The 12602-nt window shown below is 38.9% G+C and overlaps 1 protein-coding gene across 1 annotated transcript in view; it reads left to right on the top strand.

Moving 5' to 3' along the window:
* CFAP58 (cilia and flagella associated protein 58) overlaps positions 1–12602 on the top strand; it is a gene marked incomplete at both ends in the record, with an annotated part of 125359 nt that overhangs the window by 38510 nt on the left and 74247 nt on the right. Inside the window, 2 exons of the mRNA XM_082854418.1 lie at positions 11137–11298; positions 11944–12090. Coding sequence (XP_082710544.1) covers positions 11137–11298; positions 11944–12090 — 309 coding nt within the window. The remainder of the gene's footprint in view (positions 1–11136; positions 11299–11943; positions 12091–12602) is intronic.

Genomic DNA, 12602 nt, shown 5'->3' with positions numbered 1-12602 from the left:
TGATTAAGCCTGATATCCCCAAGCAGGAGTGTGATCCTACTAAGGGAGGGACCCTACCTGGTGAGACAGCCAGTATATCTGAACATATAATCTGTTGCAGCCTCCTACTTCTCCTTCCCAAGAGTCAGTTTTTCTCCACTCCTGTCTGCCATCAAGTTGTTAAAAATTCCAACCTGATCTTATTATTACTCCCAGCCTTACAAACCTCTGTCATCTCTCAGCAACCTGGGGCAGTGCTTCCTAACATTCTTTGCATCACAGTATCATAGAAAATTCTATATCTACAGTATGTGGGAATGAGAGAGATGAGAATGTGCAGGGCTGGAGGGGACTAACCCAGGGATGCTAGCTACCCAGGGATGCTAGCTGCCCAGGTCCCACCTGGCCATCCTGTGGGTGGTACATACCTGTATTTTGGTACATACCTGTAACCCATGCAAGACACAGCCATTGGTATATTCTGACTTATGCAACAGAGTCTAAGCTCTTCGTTCTCCCTGGAAAGGCCTTTCTTCCCTTCTCTGCATAGAAAATTCTTATTCAATACCCAGCTCACATGCTCATTTCTGGGGTCAAGCCTGTTTTGACTCCCTAGGCAGAACTAGTCACTTCCTACTTTATTGGTTTGTTGATGTCTCTGGAATGGTACTTATCATCTTCTAGTGTAATTATTTGTACCTTTGTCTTCCCTACTTTATAGTGAGTTCTTGGGAGCAAGGACTTTATCTCATTCTTTTTTTCATTTCCAGCATGCTGGTAAATAGTAGGTGCTGAAAAAGTGTTTGTTGAACAAATAGATGATGATGAGTGATAAAAAGAATACTGCCACTGATTTTAACATAGGATTGTATATTTCTCTCTGTTTCATTGTAAAGGAGAGATACTGGTACCAAGTTTTGCTGGTAACAGTTTTTCACAGTTTCTGATGTTTAACTGCACAAGGTTACATAATGTCTTACCTAAACAATTTAAGCACGAGTTCTTAAAATGTTCTTTATCGACTATAATTTTTCTCTCTTACTTAACCCCTGACAGCATATATCAGTTGCTACAGCAACTTGTGTCACCTCTGGACTTCTTATTAGAAACATATATGTCTTTTTAACACCTTCCCATATTTCTTTCTTTCTTTACTGTCACACACACACACACACACACACACACACACACACACACACACACACACACACACACACACACACACACACACACACACACCTCATTCCCAGAAACAGAAAATACCCTTTCGTGCATTCTGTTTATAGGGAGTTGAGGAATAATACCAGGGGTGGGGAAGATGTCATGAAACTGATATTTTGATCTACTTCTAAAGTGAGTTGTTCCAAGTTTATCCTTTTGACCCAGCAATTTCTTTTGTAAAAACTGAATATATGAAAAAACAATAATGCAAAGATTTTTATAAAAGAATATTCTTCAAAATAAATTGTGCGAATTTGCTATGTACCATTAAAATCATGTTTTTGAAAAGTATTTTTTAAATGGGGAACATGGTCACTGTATGAATCTGATAAAAACAAAATGCAAAATAACAAAAGTTATTAATATGGCTTGACCTAACTTTCATCTGTGTGCAGATGGGGTGATGGTGAGGATTAAATGAGGTAATATCTATAAAGCATTTAGAATGATCTCGGGCAGATAGTAAATGCTATGAAACATCTCATAAATAAGCAAGTAAATAAATAAATAAATTTGTTGATGAACAGCCCAGAATTTTTGTTCAAAGTGGCATTTGAATGTAGCTATTTTCAACTTCTTGTTAAATGTCAATAAGGTACAGACATAGATGAAAAGTTTTAACAGTCTCAAACACTAAGGCCAAAATAAAGCCTGATGCTAAAATAGAAGAAAGAGACTGGATGAGAACTTTAAAGCCAATAGAGGTGAATTGAGGAAAATCTACCTGGACCTCAACTCACAGTCCCTTGAATTTGCTTGCAATTGGGAAGGGGAGGAGTGGTGGTGAGCAGGAAATGGGGGGAGATAGGAGATGATGAGAGAGGAGAGCAGACAACACCAACAGCGAGGCAGTAGGCTGGGCTCTTCTGGAAGAGATGACCAGTTCTCAGAGCAGGAATGACCAAGGAATTGCTAAGAATGAGATGTCCGAAGGTTGGTTTTAAGTTCTTTACTGTGCTCTGTACCTGAAACCTTTGGTGACAGTCTGCTGCGTCAACCCAGTGGCTGGATTGTGCTTTGTGGGGTCAGGGATGGGGTGGTGAGGGATGTGAGGTAACACATCTCAGAAAAGGGACAGTATGTGCCAGAGAAAAGTGCCAATTGAGAATCCGGAATTCTATGGAAACAGCAAATCAAAGCCACAGTGAATAGGAGAAATATAATTCCTCTAAGAATTTTTGGAGATACTAGGTGGGATGTTGGTCTTCCTAGCACACAGAATGAAGATTCTAGATGTTCTGTTGTGGTTAAGAACACAGTGACCCTGACAGGACAGAGGACTATCATCTGGGTTATAAGTCCAAGATGACATTACCTCTATGATAAAGCAGAGATGAAACAGAAAGGAAGTGATGGATAAAATAAGGAACAGTTGTAAAGAGACTAAAATACACACAAACCCCAAACCAAACAAAAGCAAGCAATAGCAGATTTAAAATCCACATTGAAGTTAGTAAAGAACAGAATTGATGTGGAAAATAGTCAGTGAAGTGGAGTGCAAACTTGAGTAGTTCTCCTAGACTGCAGGTGGAAAGAAAAGATAAAAATGATTGAAGAGAAGATAAGAGATAAGAAGGACAGGGAATATAAACCAATCTACAGATTGTTGGTCTCTGATGGAGGAACTGAGCCCCAAGTCAAAGATGTCACGGAACATATTTTCTGGAAATGAAGAAAGAACTGTACATGCGGATGGAGCATGTGTCAGGCAAAATCAGTGACAGGAGAATCTTACAGAGACTTGCTCTGGGAGAAAGTTGTGTGTGTATTGTTTCACACACAGTGATGCAGAAAAGTACTCTCTGAGAATTAGGCAAGAAGAAAAAGCAGAAGCTTACTTGCCTTTTTTTTAAAAAAAGGAAAAAGAGTGGAAGGTAACACACCACCACGTGAATACTACTTATCGCTGAGTGGTAGGGATACAGATTGTTTTAATTTCCCTCTTTTGTGCTTTTTGTATTTTTCAAATTTTCTGAAGTGAATATGCATTACTTTAGTATCTTGACCAAAAGAAAGAAAAAATATTAAAAAAACTTTGCCTTTCAGTCAGGGGCCAATAAAATCCTACGTTTCCCAAGGAGCTTTATTAAAAATGTTTTCTAACCCATCTGTACTTGTCTCCCCTCTCTGGCAGTTGAAGAAATCTGATGTTATTACCGTCTTTGCATTTCTGTGTCTGCCTCATGCTACTTACAAGTTTCCTTAAGGGCAAGTCTCCTTCAATTTTGAGCTCTTCGTGTTACTTATTCACTAAATAGGTACTCAAATATATTTTGAAAGAGTGTATGGAAAGCATAATTAGACATCTGAATCAACTAGTCAAAGATTTAACTTTAGGTATCTATATTAAATTCTTCTTCAGTAATCTATTTATCACTATGGGTCTGCCTTCCTTTAAATTCATTTGAAATAGGTTGCCATAATGGACAATGCTATCTAAATTATCTTTGGCAATTTTAGCTGTGAGTGACTTCTGGCCTGATGTCCTCTTCCTTCTGGGCTGCAAAAACAGTGTCAACATTCCCTTCTAGCTCTTTTCATTTAGAGAAAAAAAAGTGACATCTAAGATGCTGAAAGCCCTACATTACATTTTATTAATTTAACTTGGCATTTGCAAATGAGAAAGAAGATCCTGTTTTTGTGCCAGAATTGGATGGCTCAGAATCCCAAACCCTTTCTTTATGTGTTTGTCTCAGTCAACATGTGCCACAATATCGTTGCATAATAAATAAACAGCAAATCTCACTGGCATGCAAAAACAAGCCCTTATTTCTCGCTTACACACCTGCAGTTGACTAGCGTCAGCTGTTGTAGGCTGAGCTTGCCTGGGCTTGGCCTGGGCTGTGGGTTGGGTCCAGATTTGCTCTACATGTTTCTCATCCTCCAGGATACATGGTATTCTCATGGAGAAAGAAAGGAACGCCAAGGACAGACCCAACCATGCAAGCACATTTCACGATTCTCTACTAGCCAAATGTCCTCTGACACCCCATTGGCTATGGCAAGTTACATGTCCAGGCCCACCCTCAACAGCAAGGGCAAGAGGTGCTGGGAGCGAATATTCACGGAACCGTAAAACAATCTACTACAATGTTGCAGTGCTTTTTTTTTTTTTTTTTACATCTTTATTGGAGTATAATTGCTTTACAACGGTGTGTTAGTTTCTGCTTTATAACAAAGTGAATAAGTTATACATATACATATGTTCCCATATCTCTTCCCTCTTGTGTCTGCCTCCCACCCTGTCTATCCCACCCCTCTAGGTGGTCACAAAGCACCGAGCTGATCTCCCTGTGCTATGCGGCTGCTTCCCACTAGCTCTCTATTTTGGTAGTGTATATATGTCCATGCCACTCTCTCGCTCTGTCACAGCTTACCCTTCCCCCTCCCCATATCTTCAAGTCCATTCTCTAGTAGGTCTGTGTCTTTATTCCTGTCTTATCTTCATGGTTTTTCCTCTGCTGCACTGTAAATTTTATTATTCAGGTAAATTGAGAGGCACCAGGAACGGCATCAGAAGTTGTGGTCCACCATATTTACTTCTTTTGTAGACTTTTATAAATTCTAGGTAAAATCATTTCCAGTTAATTATTAAATCCGGGGAACATTTTGCACATTATGCATTTGGCTTATTTTAGGACCCCTCCTTTTTCTTCTGGCTATCACCTCCATGCTGGAGCTTCCAAACCCGATGAGAACCCCACGATTAACCTGCAGTTTAAGATCCAGCAGCTGGCCATTTCTGGACTCAAAGTGAATCGTCTGGATATGTATGGAGAGAAGTACAAACCCTTTAAGGGCATAAAATACATGACCAAAGCTGGCAAGTTCCAAGTTCGAACCTGAAGGGAGAGTTCTGCAAAGGGAACAGTCATGAACACTTTTTCATTGCTTACTTGTCTAAAAGTAAAAACTGTCAGCCCTCTCCTAGGTCACTGCCCACTCTGGACCACCTGCTCCTGTTTTCCCGTAGTTTCAGTGCCCTGGAGCTAACGAAGGGAGGCCGGGCCACCAGGGAGGCCTGTGCAGAACCCACACACCAGCAGCACCAAGTCAGTTCTCAAAGCAGAGGCGTGCGATGCAGGGGGAGGTACTTGATGCCGTATGTAACTACTTGTGACATGGTTACCACAGGAAAAGACCAGCATTTGTTACTTGCTTGCCTTTAATTATCTGTAAGCCAAGGAAAGACGTCTTTAGTTTTTTTTTAAAATTAGTTTATTTTTGGTTATATGCCAAAATATAACAGCTTATATAACAGACAGCTTATATGCCAAAAAGCGTTTTTCACAATGAATCCCTAACTACAAGTTTCTTAGCTGTCTGTTTATTTGCCTATAACAGTGTCAGGCAAAGCTCTTCTAGACAGAGATTCCAAGAAATGAATAATGATGTGCTTGCAAGGACTTGGAAGTAAGTGAGGATAGCAAAAGTTGATCAAAGAGATATTGTTCACTGAATACGTACTGCATCATAAAATGAAACTTCTGTTTCTTCAATATTAATTTGAAGTTTTTTATACAGAGCATCTTTAATAGGGTAGAACCCTGGAGAGAGCCTTCAAGGGGACATACACAAATTTTAACCTTTTTGTGTTATAATAAAAGAAGTATACTGTGGATCACTATTTCCCTGCAGGAGAACAGGATTTGATCCATAGAAAAAATCAAATTGATTTGTTAAGTGCTCATATTATATAATATCACGTAATGTTAACCTATCATGATCATCTGTTAACATTCATTAAATGATTAAACTGTGATATGCCTGGTACTTCTATGATGGCATAAATATATTTTTTCTCACTTATATCCTCATAATAGCCCTCTGAGGCAGATATTATATCCCTCATTTTGTACCATAACATGTTATTAAAAGCAGATAGAAAAATAGATATGCCTCTCTAAATTTGAGATAGAGGATAAAATAAGAAAGCAAGAAAAACAGAGAAGACTTAAAATTTCACATGCCTGGGCATATAGTTTTATTTCTTTGTTTTTTTTTGAGAGTGAGTTTTCCAGTTTCATTATGGAGGTGAAGGCGTTGTCAGCATTGAAACCATTGATACCAAGTCAGAAAAACTTATTTGAGTTTATTGTACTGATATTTCATCAAATGCAAGCTAGAGGATTCCGAATTCAATGGCCCGCTTTCTCATCTTGCCTAAGTCCATATGAGTATGGCTGCAGATTTCCAGCACGCGTTATTGATTTTTATCTCGCTCGTTTCTATTGGCAGCTTGTTTTAACAGAAAAAGAAAAGGTAGTAGGTTATAAACTGAGATTGTACCCTGATAGTGCACCGTAAGCACTTTCGGGGCTCCTCTGAAGCAGGCCTCCACGTGCTAGGATCTCCAACCCTCTGGCTATAATAAAACTTTCTATATTTGGTTGTGATTTAGCTCATGAGTTGGTTTGAGGTATCTAAAGTGTAATCAATTAATTAAGCTGCAGCCCCATAGCTGGCATTCTACATTCTCTGTTATATCCTTTTAAACTGGGGACATTATGCTGATTAAGGGTTTTGCCTCTATTTAACACTCCACATATTTTATGAATTTTCAGGATTTGAACCTCTATGTGACATTGGTTTGAATGATTTCCATCAAAACAAATTGAGCCCCAACACTTAGAACTGAATTGCTTTGTGAATTGTCTTTTCCCTTTGTTTCAATACTTTTACAATTTTCGTTGTCATTTAAGTGAAATACCCTTGATCTTCTTGGTATCATGATGGGTTCCTATTACTCCCAGCTTTAAGAATCCGGAAGCAAGTTTGATTTTGTGCATTGTTGTCTGCAGAAAGATGGACCCTGCTAGCTGGGTGCCCAAAAAAGAAATGTCCTTGTCTGCATCCTTTCTCTGGAGCGTGATTCTGTCTGTGCGAAGGATTATTCTTGCTGTAATATCTCCCAAAGTGATTGAACAAGTAATTTTTTTTCTTTTCTCTGATGTGCTGCTTGATATTCTGAATGCTGATGATGCTCTTCAAAGTATTTTCAATCTATTCATTTCACCGACCCCAATGAGGGTGGTCATGTCCATAGAAAGGCTAAATTTTGGGCTGAGATAGTCCCTTTCTTTTAAAAAATCAAACAAGTAACAGATCCAGGAATGGATACCTTATTTAGGTTTCACATTTGTTCTTAACTTATACATTTTAGTTCCTAGTGGTAGTACATTAAAAGGCCACCTGCTACTCATTTTTAAGGATTCTAAAGGTACAGATCAAAAAAAATGATGGAGGAAGGAGTGGGATTTCTTTTCATTTCAGATCTGTCCATGTGCCTCTTCTCCAGACCTCCTCTTCTCAGATTTTCTAATTTTGTTCCTTCCAGCCCCCCAACCAATGATGCAAGCCATTCATCACGGAGTCTGTATACATTCTTACCTTGGGCCATTTTCTTTCCACACAAAGTGAGTGATAGCAATTAATAATAATAAAACAGCAAAATCATATAAAAATACTTTGTACAACTCTGGTTGCATACATTTAAAAGATTGGTTGAAATAGATAATTTTCTTGAAAATATGTACACACATCGAGGCTTGACTCAAGGAGAAGTAGAAACCATAGAAAGATTAATAACCGTGGAAGCCACCAAAAAGGCTGAGAGAGAATTAGCTGCAGCATTGTCACTGGGGACCTAATTATTTTAGAATTGAGTTCCTTCACACTTTTAAGAATCAGATAATTCTCAGGCTATATAAATTTTTGTGTGTGTGTGAATTTAGAAAAATGTACTGTATATTCTTTGGGGTAAAATTGATTGGCATTACTATACTGATGTAACTCCTGCCTTCTGCTGTGATAATGAACAAAGACTCCAGGCCGAGGAGAGAGCTTGGGGTGAGTCCTTGGCTGGGGTGATTGAGGAACAAGAAGGAAGAGGTGGTTCTCACAAATTATGTAAATACCACATATTAACTTCTTAGATAAGATGTGAATGACCATCCTATTAACTTCCCAGTGTTTAATTCTGTCATAACACCCTATGCGTATCTCAGATTATTGGTTGTATCCGTTCCTTGATTATCCATTTTATGGTGGAGTCACTCACTAGAGGTGAACTTGAGGGTAGGGAATGCATCTTATTCTTCTTTACATCACTAGTGCTTTTACAGTGCCTGTCATAGATGGGTCCTCAATGCATGTTCAGTGAGTGAATGAATAAGTAGGTGAGTGGATGAATGAGTGAACAGAAGGGTACTCTGCTCACTTTATGAAACTAGCAGAAATCTTGATATTGAAATAGAAACAAAAAGAAAGCTATAGACTTAGGTCACTTATGAATAGGTATGCAGCATCCTAAATTCTAGCAAACCAAATTCAACGGTACATGAAAAGAATCATCCAGTATAACCAAAGAGGGTTTATCCTGCAACTGCAAGGATAGTTTTCTACTAAGAAAACTATTGCTGGCGGTATGGAAATGTAAAGTGTTACAGCCATTTTGGAAAGCAATCTAGCAATATCTATTAAAGTTAAAAATATATATGTCTTTTGAGCCAGATAGTCCACTCCTGGGAATCCATCTCAATAGAAGTAAAAAGACAAGTGCATAGGGACACATGTATAAAATGTTTATTGCAGCATGGCTCAGAGTGGCAAAAAAGTGGAAACCAAGTGAATGCCCATCAGAGGGGAGGAGCTGAGTATATGATGGTTCATCCACACTGTAGGGCATTATGTCCCCTTCAAAGAGAATGAATTAGAGCTAATCCACCTGATTTCCACGAAGTATTAATAAGTGATAAAAATCAAGGTGCATAAAGGTATATAAGAGGATCCCATTTTGCTAAAAAATAAAGACCAAACTCAAAAAGCAAAAGGAAAACAAACAAATCCCTGTATCTGTATATTCACTAGTTGAACAGCTGTGAACTATATTACTTCTTTTGAGTTCAGTTTCCTTGTTTGTGAAAGTGGGGTGATGATAATGCACATCTCATAGGATTTTTGTGAAGATTAAATGAGTTAATACATGTAAAATTCTCGGTATATAGAAAGTACCTGAGAAATATTAACTATTGTTATGATGATGTTATAATGATGACTTTAGTAGACCTAAATAGAATATGCAGAATTCAAAGAAAATTTGGAAGAACACATAGTAGATTATTAACCTGGTTACTTTATGTCTCAATGAGGGATTGATGTGGGTTGAAGGAAGAAGGGAGGTCCAAGTAAATAAGGAAAAGGAAATAAAGGTATATTTTCCATTTATGCATTTATTTAGAACTGTGGCACATGGGACTATGTATAAAGAAATAAAATACTTGTAAAAGGAAATATTTATTACTAAGTATATCAAATCAGTAGACCCAATAATGCAGTGCAAAATAATATATGCTAAAAAGACATTTACTAAAATTTAATCCCATCCCTCCTTAAATATAAGCCTAAGAAAACTTTGAAAGGTGTTTATTTAAAGATATAAAGGAAAATATATTAAACACCAGCCATCATTAACTCTGATGGGAAAACATTAGAAGAGGGTTTCTTGAAGTATATTTTCTGGAATACTAACTCCACAAGTGGAGTAAAAGAATTCCCTCGTGCAGTGGTTTGGGAACATGACGCTCACAGATAGTCCACACCTGATTCACAGTATCGGCATGGCAAAAGGCCTAAGTCCTTTTTGACCTTTAGGTTCTAGGTAAAGTGCCTCTTCTTTAGAGGAAACCCTTCTTTCCTTCTCTGTCATATTGCTCTGCTTATTTCTTTCAACAGTAATCATTAATTAAGAGAACTCCACTGAAATGCAGTGAAATATTCTTAAGAATTTTCTCCTGTGTGTTCTAACTGTTGTTAGATCATAAGCTCCATTGATTTAATCAGTCTTCCTGCTAAATTTTTTTTTTCTTAAGGAATTTTTGAAGAAGTTTGTCCTTAGAAAATCAATTTCTGTGGCCATTGCAGCTGAGAGTCATGATTACCTTATTTCTACTGTATGGATTGCTTGTTGAGAGGTATAGGCTCATGGTAGAATTTCAGGCCTCAGTTCTTCATACTTGCAAAAAGGAGGCAGTTATTCATTTTTTTTTTTTAAGTTTTGGCTGTGTTGGGTCTTCATTGCTGCACGTGGGCTTTCTCTAGTTGCAATGGGCAGGGGCTACTCTTCGTTGAGGTGCACGGGCTTCCTATTGCGGTGGCTTCTCTTGTTGCAGAGCACAGGCTCTAAGCACGTGGGCTTCAGTAATTGTGGCACACGTGCTCAGTAGTTGTGGCGCACGGGCTTAATTGCTCCGCGGCATGTGGGATCTTCCTGGACCAGGGATTGAACCCGTGTCCCCTGCATTGGCAGGCGGATTCTTAACCACTGCGCCACCAGGGAAGTCCCGAGGCAGTAATTCTTGCATCTCATCTTGCCTAGAAGTGTTTCATGCACAATAGAACACATATTTTTATGAAGTCCTTTGGGTTTCCCTGATGGAGTGAGTTTGACATTGGCAAGACAGTGTTATGACCGCTATCAGTGTTCAAAGGCCACTTTTCTTTCTCGTGGTCAACCTTATAAAGCCATGAGTATGGCCAAACAGCTAAGTTATCTCTTATCCTTCCTAGTGCTTTGTGTTAAGATCTGTTTAAGCCTGTGCTTCTTTTTTTTCTTTCCTTTTTTGGTGGGTGGGGTGGTCAAGAGAGGTTTTCAGAATTGAAGGAATTTCTTTACTTTCTTTTCCCTCTTGTGATCACAGAATAGCTGCGCTAAGCCTTCATGCTTGAGCAGAACTCCGGCATAGATAAAGTATATGTTTGCCCCTCATCAGCTGGGCTGAATGTCTGTGTTGTACTGCAGTGATTATAGCCACAGTCACATTTTCTGATTGCTGGCATTTCTACGAGCTACCCTTCGATAAAAAAATCTCTGTTTGTCCTGAACCGATAACCACAGATGGGCTATTCAACCATCTTTATTACTTCTTTCTCCTCCAGGTCCTCATGAACATGGAAGGCATAAAAGTCCGTGAAATGCAGATTTTTGACTACAGGAAAAAAATCGCTGAATCAGAGACTAAATTAAAACAGCAACAGAACCTGTATGAAGTTGTGCGGTCAGACAGGAATCTGTATAGCAAAAATCTGGTTGAAGCTCAGGTAAAGAATATATTTATGTCTTTACATTTTGATTCTTCCCCATCCTGGGTTTAAAGCAGTTTCTGTTATCCTAATGGCAGGATTTAAAATAGATGCAGAAAGAAATATCGTGGAATTCACCTGAAAGAGAAGATCAGTTTATGCAGAACTGTCAGATTGTTTGAAATGGAAATAACGAAACTTGATTGGATGTGAAGATCATGGTGCTGGTTTTAATTATTATGTAGAATTGCCATTCTCCTCTTTCTAATTTTTAAAACTGCTAATAGCTACCATGACTCAGAGGGGAGCAGTATACACTTGTCATTTAATTGCAGAGCTTTGTAATCTTTTAGTTAAAAATGCTTGTTGTCATTCCAATTCCTCTCTTGTACAGTGAAGAATAAAGTGTGTGTGTGTGTGTGTGTGTGTGTGTGTGTGTATGACATATTCATTATGTATACTTTATCTCATGAGAATATTTGGAGAGTTAATGCTATAAAGTACTTTGAGGTTGATGGGCACAAGATACAAAGGAATAGCCCAGTTGAGACCATTGTTTTGAGTGAGTCTCCCTTAAAAGCTCTTGAATGTGTTTTGAACTTCCATAGGCATGGTGATGTCTATTTAATTCACTTTCAAACATTTCTCCTTTTATTCTGTTAGGATGAAATAATGGAAATGAATAGAAAATTAAAGATTATGACTCATCAGGTAGATCAATTGAAAGAAGAAATCTCAGCCAAGGAGTCAGCACTTGCGAAGCTACATCTGGAACAACAGCACATAGAAAAGGAGAAGGAAACGTTGAAGGTACACACCTTATAATAAAAGCAATGAACCAATAGTCAATCGATTGGACCTATTGGGGCCAGGCTCCATGCTCATGGAGGGGAGTAAGGGGGCAGGAAAAACAACCAAAGCACCTGGAGGATGACCTCCACCACCTCCAGGTCAGTCTTCCCTAGAGGAGTGCTCTCAGGTAGAATGGGGAGGGGCCAGTGCAGATGCAGAGCACCTAGTTTACCTGTGATGGCTATCATGGCATCAGTGCAAGAGAACTTAGCAGGTCCCAGGAAGTCCTGGAACTTTCAGGCTGACCACAATCTCTTTGCATTTACAGCCCAAGTCCAGCACTTTGCCTGTACTCAACCCTCCCAAACTCCTCCCTGGGGCTTCTATAAGGCAATGCTGGCAGGACCCTTTGTCCCTCTGTCCTAATCCTTGTTTACTTCATGTGCATGTGCCTTTGCTGCCCTCAGCATCATTAACTACCAGGTGTCAAGCTTTGTCCTCACTTGATTTGCCCTCAACTAGGTTCATTG

This window comes from Leucopleurus acutus, assembly GCF_964270905.1.
Source record: "Leucopleurus acutus genome assembly, chromosome: 14".
NCBI classification, from domain to species: Eukaryota; Metazoa; Chordata; class Mammalia; order Artiodactyla; family Delphinidae; genus Leucopleurus; species Leucopleurus acutus.
Note: the sequence above shows the minus strand (reverse complement) of the source record. Positions and strands in the feature narration are given on the sequence as shown.